Raw genomic sequence first — 16,210 nt, 5'->3', positions numbered from 1 at the left:
ACTGCCACAAGGAAGATCTCAGCATCCTAGCAAAATTTTCTTGAAAGAGAAAGAATAGACGGTTAACTAAAACAGGAGGTTTTGGTTTAATTCAAAGACATGAATTGCTTTCTCTGATACATACTGTGGATTTCCAGTCCCACAGCTCTGAGACAGTAGCTGTCTGATGAACACATACACCTTCAGTTGAGCTTTCTGCACCTTGGAGTGCATGAGGATTCACAGGGCTTAAATACTAGGAAAACTGACACATCCATTGCCATCTCCTTCAAGATCTGTTTAAGGAGACACTATGTAAGAACGACACATTTGCTGTGGTGGTAGTATTTCCTCTGCATTTATAGTAAAAATATTTTTTTTCTTGACTCTGCTCCTAACTAATTTTTGGTTGGCATCCAAGACAGCAGTGTTAGAAGTGCCAATGAAATGTTAAGATATCAGATCTGGCAGCCAGGTGCAAGAGTTGCCTTGGCTTGCACCAACAGAGACAGGTTAGAGGATGTAAGATAGTTGCTACTTTTTCATGAGTGATAACTTGCTATTTTCTGAGTCTCAGTGAAAGTTTCACAGATCTCAAAGTTTTTCTGCAACCTGTTGTGCCAGATCAAATTTGGAGGGCATCCTGCACCATATTGGAAGGTTTTTCCTAAAGAAAGAAAAAGAAATGATCCAGGCTAGGTAACTTTTTAAATTGTGCCTTATTTCAGTGTCATTATCAAAACTGTAATTTATAGGGTTTGTTTTGATTTATTCTAAAAATGTTTTCCCATGATTTTAAAGCCCTGTACAATTCATATGATTGAGGCACTCAACATTTGAGAGAAAATCACACGTTTTAGCTTGGAAGATCTCAAATTTAAGAGAAAAGAACAAAAACTGAGGATGATGCCATCCAGGGTCTCTGTGTCTCTAACCGGACCATGGAAACAGTCTGAGTGTATCACTAAGGGTCTGTAGCTATGCTTTGGTGCTGATTACTCCTAGATCTATATTTGCTTAAATAAACTTGAAGGCTGTCTTTCTATATTGGTGTCAGTCTTCAGCTTGCTATCAGGATTAATTCCACACCAAAACTTCAGTGGGTGGTTAATACTTCCCCCCCCCCCCCCCAAAAAAAAAATAATAAAATAATCAGTTTAATACAAAATTATTGCATTTTTAAATATAGATAGCAACAGCTGCAAGACAATCTTAGTATTTTAAAATTATGTTGTTAGGCAGGCTTTGGGTTTGTTGATATTTTTTTCTTGTTGTCTCCTGTTGTAATCTATTGATTATTGAAGCAGTAAAAGCTGAACACTCCAATTTCACCAAAATACTTTCCTTTACGGATAGCAGATTCTGGGATGTTATTGTTAGGATACACCAATACCCAGATGATTTTGGAAGAGGCAGTATCTACCTAACTATAGAAGATAACCGTGGGAATGACTGAAACCTTGGCATAACCGTCCTTTACTGAATTTACTTGAAAACAAACCAGACTTTTTCTTGTTTATAAGAGCTTTGAAGCAAACCTGTTTAACAAGCTGAATACTTACAATGTCTGAAAGCTCCAATGAAACTCCAATTGACTTTAATTTGGCTCATACCTTGGCAAGAAAGGAAAAAAGCCTGTGAGAATGACCTTTACTTACTCCCTAGAGTGCAAACAATTGAGAGAGAGATATGAACAGATCTACATTCTCCATAGGAGCCTTTTTTTTCTCTCAGTACATACTGTGTAATGAATCTGTAACTCACATTGGTGTCAATAGTAATTATGTACCTGCACTGGGAGGGAACAAAATTTTAAATCAGTAACTCTTCAAAAAATCTTATTACAAATTCTATAGGCCACCGCTCAATGGAACGAGTTAATAACCATTAGTCAAAATCCTGTTGGGGTAGTAGCAATCATACAGGTAAAATATTTACTAGAAACTTGTTGCTTATTTACTAGAAACTTGTTGCTTATTTACTTTCCAAAGAAGAATTTAGCTAAAAGATACGTTTTGTAATAGTTTTTTCTTTATATTATCTGTCTGTCACTTAGTACTGGTTTTGTTAGTAAATACCACCAGATGTGAGAAGATCATTTAAACATTGGATGAATAAAAATTTCATACAAAAAGCACGGTTAGGGAATACAAACCTGCATAGTTAATCATTCCAGTCAGGATATGTATGGGCAATCTTCATTTTACCCAATAATGAATAATGTGTTATGCTATAGCCTTTAATTATATGATCATATAACGCTTATTGAATAATATAATTTTCTTCTGCAAGTTTTAAGTAGTGTTTATGCATTTTTTCTAGTGCTATCTATTATTCAGTGTATGCTAGGAAGAATCTAAGAAAGTCTTCTATATAAAATCACATAGCATGCTAATGTTGCTCAATAAATTTACAAATAAATCACCCTTTTTGGAACACCATTAATCTTTGGATCTCAGACAGCCTTACAGGTGATTGAGGCATAACTCAGAAGCATTTTAATTCCTCAAGGTTCCAAGAACCTGACCCTGCTATAGCATGTATTACTGTCATAGGCAAACATGCTTTAAAATTAAGAAACAATCATAGCTCTAATATTGCTAACAACTTAAGAGCATACTTTGCAAATATCTCTATTCATAGAGAAAACTGGTTATACCAATAACATGTAGCCTGTGAATCTGGAGTCAACACATCTTCAGGTCTTTCCTCTGCTTTTGAAGTTTAATAGACTCCTTATCACAGCAACACCAAATTCTGCCTGCTACCAGGCAGCTGCAGAGCTAGCAGTGAGTCACTGGAATGCAGAAACTGAGATCCCTCCCTCTCTACACTGCACCATAGAAACTGAAGAGGTTGTCAGATGAAGTAGAAAAAGCACTTTCCCTCCCAGTAGCTAGAACCCTGGAAAAGACAGGGAGAAAGTTTTTATGTACCCACACATTCACAAGTTTGGTCTTGGTACTCTTCTCTAGTAAACATTAGAGAAAAAAATAGAAGTGAGAGACAATTTTGTAGTGTGGAAACCACAAAATGAACTTTTCAGAGCACAATCAGTACTTTTTTTTATGATGTTGATACCTTATTGCATACTCCACGTTATTGTTCTGTGACTAAAGAACTTTGTAGTGCAAATGCCACAGGTAACAGTCCAAATATCACCTGGGTTGAAGGTTTTTCCTCTTTCTATTCTGGGTTGGGTCCATCCCTGTCCCTGTCCCCATTTGTTAACAGTACTGAAAATGAGTAGAGTATGTGTTTGCATTTTGGATTTGCTAAGGGATGGCTAATTCTGGTAAGGTAGAACCAGCACAAGTAGGACACACATAATTATCTAAATCATCTATATTTTGTACTATGATTGTTTTCATGACACTTTTTGCCAGGCATATAAAATTAAATGATCAGCTTAAAGAAACTCTTGTAATCCATTTATAAATAAATTAAGCTTTACAGCTTTTCTTCAGTCTGCATACATGATTATACCACTCTGGATCTCAGCATCCTTATGGCTAGATCAGATGTCATATTGTAAAGCTTATTTTAAAATGTTATTTTGAATAAGCTTGATAAGCATTAAATGGGGTAAAAAATTGTTTTGTGGCAAGCCAGGAAGAATGCATAATTGATTAAATATCAAAGACCAAAATTTACAAAATAATACCACCAGAACAGAGGCAAGTTCAGCTTACAAGCATTAAGGGAAGACACGATTAAACTGATTATGATGCACAGTGTTAGTCATCATTACTATACAATTCCGCTGTCTGCTGAAGTCTCTAATCTACAGTAGAAGTAAGATATTTTTTTCATCAGGTTAATATATAACATATGGAAAAAAATAATTACTGCAAATGAAATTGAGAAGTATGACAGACTTTTAATATATGATGTGTATATATATATATATACACACATCAGAAGCAAGTGTTCACTAGATAAATCGACTTAATAGAACTCTGTTAGTCATCCTATCAGACATACAGTAGATAAATCTTTTTATAGCTCTTTCTTGCTGCTGTTTCTGTCAGAACTTAAAAAAATTGAAATACTAAAGCTGAATGAATGTTGGTCAGTCATTGAGTTTGGCTACTAGACTCTAAGAAATGAATGGCCTGTTGATTTCCTACAAAAACCTTGCCTCTCATAGCTGCGGTTAGCTCAGATATAGTAAACACAGAAGGTGGGCAAGAGCATATATTTACAATAAATTTATTGAGTTCATGTACAGCAAACACAACCATATCTTAGTTCACATCATTGATTTTTCTTTTGAGTGGCTCCAATTAGTAATCTCAATTTGCATGTATTGTGTTTTGTAGAAATTGTAACTGATGAAGTTTCCATTCAAGTAAGATTAAAACAAGAGGTTTAAACTGTTTTGCTGTAGCAATGATGATGGTGATTCAAAGCCCAGACACAAAGGAACAAGATCTTACCTCGTAACTAACTCAACTATACTTTGGGTGTAAGCATGCAGAACTGAACAAGGTTATTTGCTGTTTGCCCTTTTCCTGGACTCTACACAAAAGCAGGCAATGGACAGCACTGTCAATTCATGACACCTCTGCCTCTGGGCTATCATAAACTGAAGCAAGACAGTGCAGAGAGGGAGAAATCCACTGCTGGAATGGGTCTGGAACCACTTCTGGCTACTGGGCTCCCTTCCATGAAGCCAGCCAGTATTTCCAAGTAAGGAGGTTCTGATTTTACAGAAGAAAACTTAAAAAAGCAAGGCACCAGTTTAAGCTTTAAGACTGATTTTTTTCATTATGAGTAGAGGCTGCCTTTGGTGGAAGGGTTCTCTTTGGATACTTTCTTGAAATATGTGATATATAATAACATTTGTCTTAAGGAATTCAAGTAATAAATGACATCTAAGTACTAGGAATGATCCGGATTCATATCTAAATTGCCAGAAGGCAATATGAAAGGATGGATAAGAACAATTTTCTGATGTTTCTGACTATTATTTTTTCTCCTCCTTGGCTATCTGCCAGCCCCTCCCAGTATGAACCATATACTGGGACTGAAGGTCAAGGACTGAATGAGTAGCTTATGTTAACTTTTCTTCCTCCTCCTGATCCACAAGGAAATCTGGACCCGATGAAGTATACACAATTTTACATGAATGTTTTCCCCTTATTTCCAATGTTATCTTATTCTAAATGCCAAATACCTTCTTTTTATTTGTATGAAATGCTCCCTTATTCTGTAATGGCTTCACTGGTATCACACAAGGAGTAAAGTGTTATCAGTGACTCAAACAGGCCTTGTGGCATGGGAAGCTCTTGCTAAAACCAGGAATCTGATGGTAATGTAAAAAACCAATAGCTGAACCCACTTGAGCCAACTGAAAAAAACCTGAAGTAGCTCCCTACGTAATGACACTGCAAAATTATCAGACTTTTAATGGAGGAGAGAACAAATTGTCAAATGAGATTTAATGTATTCTTCACTTCCTATTTTGCAGTGTAAAAAAATTACACCAGGAATTCATATTATAAGGCACTTTATAATACAGAGATAAATATATGCATATATTATAAATTATTTTTATATATAAATATATTCAATCTTTCAGAAAGCAAAATTCAGTAGGAAGTAAACCCAATACAAAACATATATTTACAATACTTAATTCCATTCCAGATAAATTTACTATGCTCTCTTTCCAGCTGTGTTTATTATTATTTTAAAGGAAAAACTACATAATAGAGAACAATAAGAACTTTCTATTTTTTTTAAAGTTTAGAGATACTCAGGCAACCAATATGAAAATAGAAGGAAGGATGTGAAAATATTTTTAATATATGCAAAATGGGGCTGTATTCACAAATGTTCTGTTGTATCTGTTAATGGCAGCTTTAAAAATGTTCGAAATACATCATTTGTTTTCATATTGGACAGCTGAAAAACTAGCTATTGCCCTGTCATAACATAACTAAGGCTACCACTGTCATTTACTGAAAGACAATTATTGACACAGTTCTCAAGATTTAAGAGAAAGAGGATTTGTTTACATTTTTTGATCCTTTACACAATTTGCTATGGTACAGTTCAAAAACCAGGCCAGCTGGTTTCTTATCCTTAGCTCATCATGCAGTCATGTTAGATTACCTTCAGGTTTTTGTTTTGGCTTTTTTGCCTTCATTATAATTGGGCATTTTACATAGACTGTACTCTATTCATTTATATTTGGCAGTACATTGCAATACACTTGGCATTGTTAACAAATATCCAACAATTATGATAATCTGACACACCATTTTGAAAGTTATATTGAATTTTCTCTTCTTATAGACACTAACTGCATATTTGAAGTGATGGATTTTGTTTCTTCAGAAGCATGCTTCTGGATCACTTATTTATCATAATTTGAGCAAGTGGTATGACCTTATTTCTTCCATTTCTTAGGTTTCCAAAAGTGCATGTGCAGTGTAAACAAACATAAATCATGTGCCATCAACTAACTGTTATAAAACCATTGACAGAGCAACAGGGTCATTCTGCCCTATTTTCTGCCCAGTATTACTGCTTTAAGAAACTCAGGTGGTACAGAGAAATAACTGAATTGGTTCATACTTGAAATAATAGACCATACTTAGTATCATTATTGAGCTTTGCTAAATGGCTGGGGAACCACAGGGATGTGTTATTTAGCCTCTTCAGCAGAAAAGCGGCATTTCCCTCTCATCTTCCTTCACAGCCCCATGCCATTTTACTACAAGCCTCCCTGTCCCATCCCGGGTAGGAGTCCATGACTCCCGTTCATTTGCCACACTTCTGCTGTCAGAAATGTGCTGTGGGAGACAACAAATGAGTGACACTGGAAAGAATCCCATCTGTGCAACTCGATGCACACAGCGCATCCAGAAATTGTTGCACATCAATGGTTGTGCTCCTCGTAGCTCTGGCTCCTGCACAGGAAGCTGGGACGCGCCATGTATATCCAGGCACAGCGCTTCCAAATGCTTCCTCTTGGTCTGCAGAGCTGTGAGTCATCCCTCACCTGGTGCACTTTATAGACGCCCTTTAATTGTGGATGAATGACAACTTAAAGACTTTATGGTACTCAAAATAACCACAAACAACTGTGGTTTTTCCACTGGGAGGAAGATAAGGAGAGACTGTGTTGCAAGAATGACTGAAAGCAAGAACTTTTTCATGCATGTGTTAATTCATGGAAAACTGGTGAAGGATGCACTGATACTTGCCCCCCACACCGCCCCAGCCCCAGTACAGATGGGAGCTTGGCCTGGAACCCCCCTGATTAGAGAAAATGGTTGTTTTGAGCCCTGAGTTTCAAAAAGAGCTGTCTGACTGTTGCTGTTACTTAAGTTAGTATCAGTAACACACTATTTTCAACCCTTAATAATTAAGTTTTGTTTAGCACTACCATGTAACAACCATGCTGAGTAACATGTTACTGCAGCATTTGGAGGTGTAAGGAATGATGTAGTAGGTGTTCAAAATTGTCATTATTACATCTTTCATCATGTTTTTGCAACCCCCCACCCCAGTTAAGGGCAGGTTATTTTGAAGTACTTCCTGCAACTTTTATTTAGCTTAAGGATATAGTTATTTAGCATTTGAAATAGCCGTGAAGCGCAGAAAATAGCCACTAGCAGCTAAATCTTGGAAAGCAGCTTTCAATTAGGTTTTTCTCTAGTTAGAAAACTTACAGAAATGTTCAGTTACTTTCTTCTGCCAAGAAAGGTAATGAACAGTTATAGGCCCTTAAAAGCATGTCATGTCACAAAATCCATGTGAAACTCTTCATTGGAAAGATGCCTGCCATATTCAGTGATTTCTGCATTAGGAACTCTGCAAGCAGTCCTGAGATTCCCCACACTTTTAAGCAGGTGGCAGTGTAGGTTAAAGAGACATAGATTTTTCCTGAAGTTGACAGAAATTGTCACTTTCCAGTTTCTCCATGTATCTCAACCCAAGGTAACACTATATAGCAGTGTTACTGGGATCCTATCTAGATGGGAACAGGCACAAGTTTTGAAAAGTATGTATTTGTTGACTCAGAACTATTCCATTATTTCCAGATGCAGCTTTCTGAGCTTTATTTCTCAGAATGAGACGTTGCAGTAAGAGACATAAGACAACCTCGCTTCTTTAATATGTTAGTAGGAGGACCTAAATCTTCTGAAGAGGTTAGAGGATGTTACAGTGCAGTGGTTCAACCCTCAATGTCTACTGCTAAACATTGATAGTTTTAATAAAAACAAATTATGTGGCCTTTCTTCTGCTGGACTTCTATTTATGCTACTGACAGACTCAGCAGGCAAAGCAATGAAGGATTTAATTTACATTTGCATGTTTGGACTGCTTTTTCCAGTTAGCTCAATCTTTTATACATACAATGTTGTATAATCTAGCATTTGCATCTATGAAGGGTTGGTAAGGTAGATTTTTTTCAGGTATGTCCTACAGTATTAAACTAAAATGAACAAACAAAATGCAACAACTGCATTTCATTTAATAAAAGGTAACTGACTTTGATCTCTTTCTAGTGTGGGAACAGAACAACTCCTTTCCAGAAGCAATTTTTATTGATGACTACAAATGTGGTGAGAATATCTGTCATGAAGTGGTAGGTTTTTACTTGGAGATATGAGAAATAGGTGTTTGTGTAAATACTTCTGTGGAAGTGAAGCAGTGTTCAGGTAGACTGGTTCTGCAGCAGGAGAATACAGCTGGACCTAAAATGGAATTTTAAATAGTAAATTATTTCTTTTGGGAGTGCAGGATAGGTAAAAAAGACAACTTTGTTACAGGATTCGATTTCTAGACTGTTGAAACAGATTTGAATCTGATTACACAAAAGGATTTTCCAATAGGAACCAACTGAACTGGTGGGGAAGCATCCAGATTCTTCTCACGGTGTTGCAGACTACACAGAACTAGAGCATAACCAGTGGTGGGAGGGAGGGAAAACCACGGTGGTAGCAGAGGAAAAAGCATTTTATATTTCCTGAACATTGCGAAATGAGATTCCTCAGCTGCCCATTTAAAACTGTGTTACCAAAATGCTTTAAGGGTTGTAGTGTGTTGAGCAGTTTCCATCAGTCACCATATGTGCTTCAGAGGGGCAAGTTATTCTCTCCCTCCTCATGAATGACGTGGCTCCTGTGACATTTTGGGTTTAACATGAAGACCTGTAACTGAGCAATCAAAGGTGTGGGAAGCACTGGGGGAAGAACAAGGGACCTGGCCTTCAGAAAACGGCAGCGCCTCACCCCTGCTCTGTCAATGGCCATCTGCAGCATCTCGGGCAATTACATCCCGTTTCAACTCCCCTTGTATAAGAACAGAAGCATCTCTTTTCAGTGTCGGGGTCTGGAGATGGAAACATGCCCTAGTAAGCTACGTGTCATTACCTTCTCCTCTACACCATGGAGAAAAGAAATAAAATGCAACTGGAAACGGAAACTACATGAGCTTTCCCCTTTGGTTTCTCCACAAAGTCCCCACAGACTTTCCTCCTCCACCTCACACCTCGGGTCTTTTTGGAGTAGCTCCCAAAAGGGGGGCCAGCTCCTGTCGCGGTGGCCATCCTTCACACTCATCCCTCAGCCACCGGGGGCAGGGGCTGCTTCCCCCCTCTCCCCACCAAGCGGGGTAGCTCTTCCCCCCGCCTCGCCGCAGACACCCGCGGAGGGCGGCACCTCCCTGAGGGGCGCGACGCGGCGTCCCCCCGCCCGCCCTGGGCAGGGCCGCCCGCCCGGCGGGGGGGGCTGCGGCCGGCGAGGGGCCGGGGGCAGCGGCAGTCCCTGCCCCGGCGGCGGCTCCGGCAGCGGGCGGTGGCGCCTCCAGCGGCGTCGCGCAGCGCCCCCCGCGCCCCCGCCTCCCGCAGCCGCAGGCGCGATCCCGCGGACAGGGACATCGCACGCACGGACGGGCCCCCCTCCCCCACCCCGCAGACACACCGCGGGGATACAGCCCCCCCCCCCGCGCCCCCCAAGGCACACAGCCCCACACACCCCGCCGCCTCACACCCCGCCACGCCGCGCACGCTGGGACACCCCCGCGCCGCGCACAAACACCCCCGGCCGCAGCACCCCCAAGCAAAGACCCGCACACGCCCACGCCGCGCGCCTCCCACGCAGGCACCCGCCCGCCCGCCAGCGCCCCCCACAGCGCCCCCCCCGCCCCCACCCCCGCAGGCACCCCCGGGCGCACGCGGACACAGGAGGGCGCCCCCCCCCGCCCGTCAGGCGCATGCGCAGCGGCTGGCGCGGAGCTGTCCGAGTGCTGAATGCACCGCGCGCCGCCCGCCTCATTCCGGCACAGGCGCTGGGGTTCCCCGCGGCCCCCGCCCGCTCCAGCCCCCTCTCCGTCCCTCCCTCCCTCCCTCCCTCCCTCCCCGGCAGCGCCGACGCCTCCCTGCCCAAAGAGGGGAAAAGCAGCTCGACCCAATAGCCCCACCACCGTTCATAAATACTAATTTTCATAGCGAGGGGGGAATAAAACACACTGACAACCGAACTGCTCTCAACAGTTCCCTTTTGCGTGATGCCTCTTGCATAGTTCAGTTTCCTCTTCTTTTCTTTTCTTTTCCCTTTTTTCTTTCTTTCTTTTTCTTTTCTGGATTTTTTTTTTCATCCCCCCACCCCTCCTTCCCCCCCACCTCCATTACCAAAAGCAAGGCGGGGGAACGACCAGGTCTGATGCTTTGTCTCTTTCTTGCCGGCTGCTGGAGATGAGCCTAGGCTTGACCTGACCATGATTCCAAGGACTGGCACTGCTTTTTTACCCCCAGTTTGTAGAGATCCAGACCTTCTCTTCCTGATTGTCAAGAAAATTAAATTATTGCTGAATTTGGGAATCTAGGCAGCACCAGCTTACTTTTTCCCTGCATCTCTCTGGAATAATTTCTGGGATATTTTCCAAATCATCACAGAAAGCAGGAGGAATGAACCGGCAGCTAGTGAAAATTTTGACAACCTTGTTTGCATTTTTCTTAAAGACAAACCACTTCAGGTAGGTGATACAACTCTATGTAATGATATTTGTCAGAGGTTGTGGAAATCATCAGTATAAAGATACTACATCATGTTAACCTAGTTTGTTTGCTATATTTGAGAGTATTTTGTGTTCATTCTATATAGGCTATCCCTTTTACACTCAGAGACTCGTTGCTTGGTAACAAACACAAAAAATAATAATCTCAAGTTTAGGTCATCTATTTTCAATTTCTCTGATTCAAAGACATGTTTTTTTCACTGAGTATCAATATAGCTAAAAACATTTTCCTCAGTTTTTCTTCCAAAATTCAAATTCTCTGCTCCCACCAGATGTTGTTTAGGAAGTTGCTTTGGTTCTCTTCTCTTCAAGCTTTGGGGATGATTGACCGAGTTTTGTCAGGGAGGTAGTCATTTGAAATTAGAGAACCAGTCCTCTGATTTTGGGAAAGCCCTGGACCACATCAGTATTGTGCTCATGCAAAGTACCAGTACATATGATTGTTGTTTATAAAATTTTATTAATGTTTTATGAGCTTTTGCTACAGCTATTGACTTTTTGCGGTACAAAGCAAACAGGTCAGTCTTATCAACCAAAACACCATTTTAGCTGAGGTTCATTATTATATTGTACGCTGCTGTGTATCTACATGTACACATATAAAGTGCTTTTATATGACTAATTGAGTATATATACAGTGACAGAGTGAAGCAGTGTTTATACTCACGAGCCTGGGATCACAACGCAACTCATAATGAAAGTAATTTGTGTAGGAACTTCCCAAGTAACTGCACTGGCTTAATTTTCCAGTTTTTATTATCTTAACTGAATGTTATTAGTATTTAAGTGGAGAATATAATCTATTACATATTAAAAATTAAAGGCATTTTTTAATGGTACCATGTCATTGTCAAAAGCTAGAAGAAGCAACTGCCCCCTGTAAATAGAACCTGAAAAAACATGAGGAATCACACCACAAGAATTTATGATCACCTTGCCTTTTAAAAATTCTGGTGCTTTTGTAAAAGCATAGAGATTTGATATTTGCTTCTCATTTCAGGTGCTCACTTGTGTATCTAATTTGCTTATACTCGCATATAGATGCATGAAAAAAAACCCATGAAACACTCCTGAAACTGAGTGGTTCCCTTCCAGCAAATACATAAAGAGAATGGTTAAGAAGACACAGTCATAGAATTACTTCTAATATAGCTCAAAGATTATGTGCATAGAGATACAATGGAGTTGGTTATTTAAGAATCAAGATAATGCTTTTTGATTAAATCTGTGTCTCTACATACCAAATATGACCATTTCATTCTAGTTTCTTTTTCCCTAGGGAACAGCCACAGGGAACTCCCAAATTCTCTTTCTTTGCAATATATAATGTGCTTGCAATATGTAACATGCTATGTACACAGCATTTTGCATGCACGATATGATACCAGAAGTTTGCTTTTAAATCCTGAAAAGAGAGATCTGTTCCAAGAACTTGCATGTAAATACAAGCTGCTTATAACACTGATACATTTGATTACTCTATGTTCATTGGTACAAAACCCCCTAAGATCAGATGTGACTGACTGTGGAACACTTTTTGCTGTGTTGGGGAAGAATCCAGACATTCACCAGCACGATTTAAATCTTTGCTGGGTAGCATCTGTAAAAAATATTTTTTTGCATCTATATCCTTCGCCAAATTAACAAAACCAATATTTTGCAGTGTTGCTTGCTAAGTGTTGCCAGCTATTGTTTGGAAGTTTAAGACCACCTTAAACCAGTGTTATATAGTTCTAACACAACACATGTAATTAAGGCAATGATATGAAATAGATTATCAAAGTCCCTGTAAGATTGCTCTACACAGTAAGACGAAGAGTAAATTGAATCTTCTAAAGTCTTAAAGCTGTAATGAATTTCTTTTTAAAGCTGAGTTTTTTTCTGAATAGCAAATTGTGCCCATGCATAGTACCTTAAGCTCATTTTTATTTCTAGAATAAATTTTTCAGATGAAAAATAGACTATTTGTTTCTATAAAAATATTAATGGCTACATTCACTGAATTGAAACAATTTTATTTAGTGCTATAATTTCTCCATGACTTGAATACAATACAAGCTAAATATTAGCTAATGGTGGCTAATAATTTATTTAGGACGACTTTCTGTAAAGAACATGATTCGAGATCTGGAAAATCCCCCTCACAGACCCTGTCTCCTTCAGATTTTTTGGACAAATTGATGGGAAGGACATCGGGGTATGATGCTAGAATCAGACCAAATTTTAAAGGTAAGTTTTTTAAGACTTATGATAAATTAATCAATTATGTTTTGGACAAATTATAGGTTTAAGAGTTCTACCTCTGGGTTCTGAGTCTCTTTGCAATAACTTCAGTTTTCCAGTGTGATATTATCATGGAGATCAGCCGATCCATGGGGAGGACTGGGAGAACAGTAATAGGGGCCCAGAGCCTGAAAACCCTCTTTTCACACAACAGTAATGTTTAGCTGCCAGTGGATACTTCTGAAGACCTTACTAATTCCATGTGGCAAATAGGATTCCAGGTTCCACACTAAAAGCAATAGAGATGACCTGTTCCTGAAATTTTTAAGCCACGAAGACAATATATCTAACACTTCTATGCTGAGCTGTTCTCTGAAGAAAAGGTCTATGCTTTCCTTCAACTTGAAGAAAGTAAAATCTTCTTTCCCAAAGTAGGAAGATAGGACTTAAGGTATGCACACAGAAGTTTTTATCCTATGAATATTGACTGAACCATAAGAACTGATTTCACAGGATCCCTACAAAACAGAGAAACCATAATCTGTTTGTCACTTCCATAACTCCCCTTTTTTCTCCCCAAAATTTGGACTGAGTTGTGTAGGGTCACTGCCACCATTCCAGCACAAAGGCAGCTGTGGACTAGAGGCTTCTTCTGCAAGCATTACTATTCACAGCAAGTTTTCCTTGCTGTAGTCCTGTAAATCCCTGTGGATCTGAGCACAGAATGTCTTGTGGCTTTGAATGAAAGCAGCTGGGAGAGAAGTTTGTCATTGCGAATATTGTGTTTGTGGAGAGCCCCATAATTCCGCCAAAACTGGCTCTTCTATGACAATTTAAAGCTCAGAATGTGGTTTTACTTTGAAAACTGATAAAATGCTTTCTTTCTTAACAAATTTGATGCCAATGTATGCTTGCACTCATATCTATTGGCTCTGGTCACCAAAATGCATGTTTTCCCTCTTGAGCCCTGTTAGAAGTGCTGTGAAAGCTGATAACAACTGGAAAAAGCAATCGTGTCTTAGCCAGTGAATGAACTGTTAGGAAGGAAGAAGCTCACACGTCAATGAGAAAAGTGTTTAATTAAATTTAGATCAAAGATCAGTTTCTTCTCTCTGTTTGGCATGTGCAAATTACACGATTTGGAACAAAGTGCCTTTTTGACTGCTTCCTATGCCTGAGTGAGGAGGAACCTAGTAGGGATTTCAGATCCGATGGTGTGAAAGGTGACAAGTTAAAAAAAACCCTACTCAGGGAAGCCTTAAGTTTTAATTTCAGATTAGTTTTCAAAATACTTGAGTTCCTGAACTAGACTCGATATTAGCTTGTAGTAAGTACTATGGCACTAGGGTCTCACATTCATTTTGTGCATTGGCACAAGTATTACTGAAGTTTTAGTGAACGCAAATGAAGGCCAAAATTGCCTGAACTGGGCATGGTAGGAATCATTCAGAACTGATTCCTGCCCTTTATAGGGGAGGAACACTAAAATAAGACTTCTGCTTAATTTCTTCTAGCTTGGATAAAACCAGGATTAATACTAGTCCCTGTACATAGGATGAGTTAAAGACAGCTCTTTATTGCTCCCCAGTACATATCTAAAACTATTTATTGAAAAACTCAGGAGGAGACAAACACACAGCTTTGCTCCCCTGATGTTCAAATCGGCAGAGCAGGCATGGTGTGCATGTTGTGTGGTACTTGCTAAGCTGTTTGACAGACACTGCTTGTGTTTGTGTTCCCGACATGAAGCTGCTGCCTGATGACACCTATGAACCCTTAATGGTGAAGAATCTGCCATTTCTTAATTTTGATGTTTTTTTATTAAGTCACTTTCCAGAGCAGGATGGTACTTCGCAGTAGTTTGAACTGATAAACAGATCTTGAGTGTTTTTTCATAACTTCACACCTCTGAGCTCTCCCAGAGCTCTCAGTCTTCTGGTGAGGGGTATGAAAGATTTTCTGGTTCTTTGTTATGTTCCTTTGAAGAGTATTTTGTATCTCATAGTTCAGAATTCGAGAGTAAAGCCATGCAGTTTTGAACTTCGCATCATCAGTCAAAACCTTGTCAGCTGATGACCATTTTTATTAGTCAATATGAAACACAACCATTGTCTAGTTGCCCAAGCCTTGTTAAGTTTTTTTTTTAAAAAGCTGAAAATATTTATTGTTCTACATTGCATTTTTTTTCCTTTAAAGAATGTGAAATACCACTGCACAGAGGCCAAAATAAATTTATCTTCCTTGGAGTTAAGTATTATAAAGATTTTTTTTCATGCTGAGTCTTTATTGTGACCATAATACAAATTGTTTCAGCTTCTAACATCCATCAATCTGTTTGAGATCTTTCTTGGGGATATGGACAATTGTACAATTCTTATATTCTAAATCATATAAACAGATGGATGGATGAAATGTTAGAAGATTACCTAATTTGTAACACTTTTTGTATTTTAAAGCAGGAACTTTTAAGCATAAAAGAGGTCTGCAGGAGGAACGGTTTAACCTAGGGATCCACTATCTGTCTTTGCATGTAGATTAGTATTTGTTTCTTGCTTTTCACAAAAGACGTTGTGGATCAAGATAGTTGTGCCACTGCTCATGCATTTGTCTAGCTTTTTCTGCTTTAGACCAGTTACATGGTTTTCTCCAAGTTCACTATAGGCATTTTAAAGTGTCAGAAAAGTCCGTTTTCATGGAAAGGCAACTAAGTAGAACCCATTTGTCTTACACCACTGATTATACAGTAATTAAATATATTTTTATGACTAGTCTGAACTACTAGAAAGCAGCAGCTATTTGATTAATTTGTGAAATAAAGGCTACACATTCCAAAGAGAGAGGAAAATGTTACTTAATGGAACAAGGTGTTTTATCCAGATAAAGCATTTCATCATTAGTTACTGCTTTCCCCTAACTTGCTTTTGCAAATTAGAAAATTCAGGAAGGTACTGGGAGAGCAACAGGTGTATAT

At 39.3% G+C, this 16,210-nt stretch overlaps 1 protein-coding gene across 7 annotated transcripts in view; it reads left to right on the top strand.

Annotated features, from left to right (window-relative positions):
- The first annotated feature begins 10,382 nt into the window (after window positions 1-10,382).
- The window catches only part of GLRA2 (glycine receptor alpha 2), a 131,520-nt gene continuing 125,692 nt past the window's right edge, over window positions 10,383-16,210 (top strand). For 4 of the 7 annotated variants that reach the window (XM_005443027.3, XM_027810906.2, XM_005443026.3 and 1 more), the window contains exons 1-2: window positions 10,383-10,974; window positions 13,112-13,245. In XM_005443027.3, the coding sequence (XP_005443084.1) occupies window positions 10,907-10,974; window positions 13,112-13,245 (202 nt within the window). In that variant the 5' untranslated portion in view covers window positions 10,383-10,906. Of the gene's footprint in view, window positions 10,975-13,111; window positions 13,246-16,210 lie in introns of those variants that run through there. The other 3 variants (XM_027810909.2, XM_027810910.2, XM_027810911.2) reach the window with 2 other exon arrangements.

Source organism: Falco cherrug, chromosome 2 (assembly GCF_023634085.1).
Source record: "Falco cherrug isolate bFalChe1 chromosome 2, bFalChe1.pri, whole genome shotgun sequence".
Classification (NCBI taxonomy): Eukaryota; Metazoa; Chordata; class Aves; order Falconiformes; family Falconidae; genus Falco; species Falco cherrug.
Note: the sequence above shows the minus strand (reverse complement) of the source record. Positions and strands in the feature narration are given on the sequence as shown.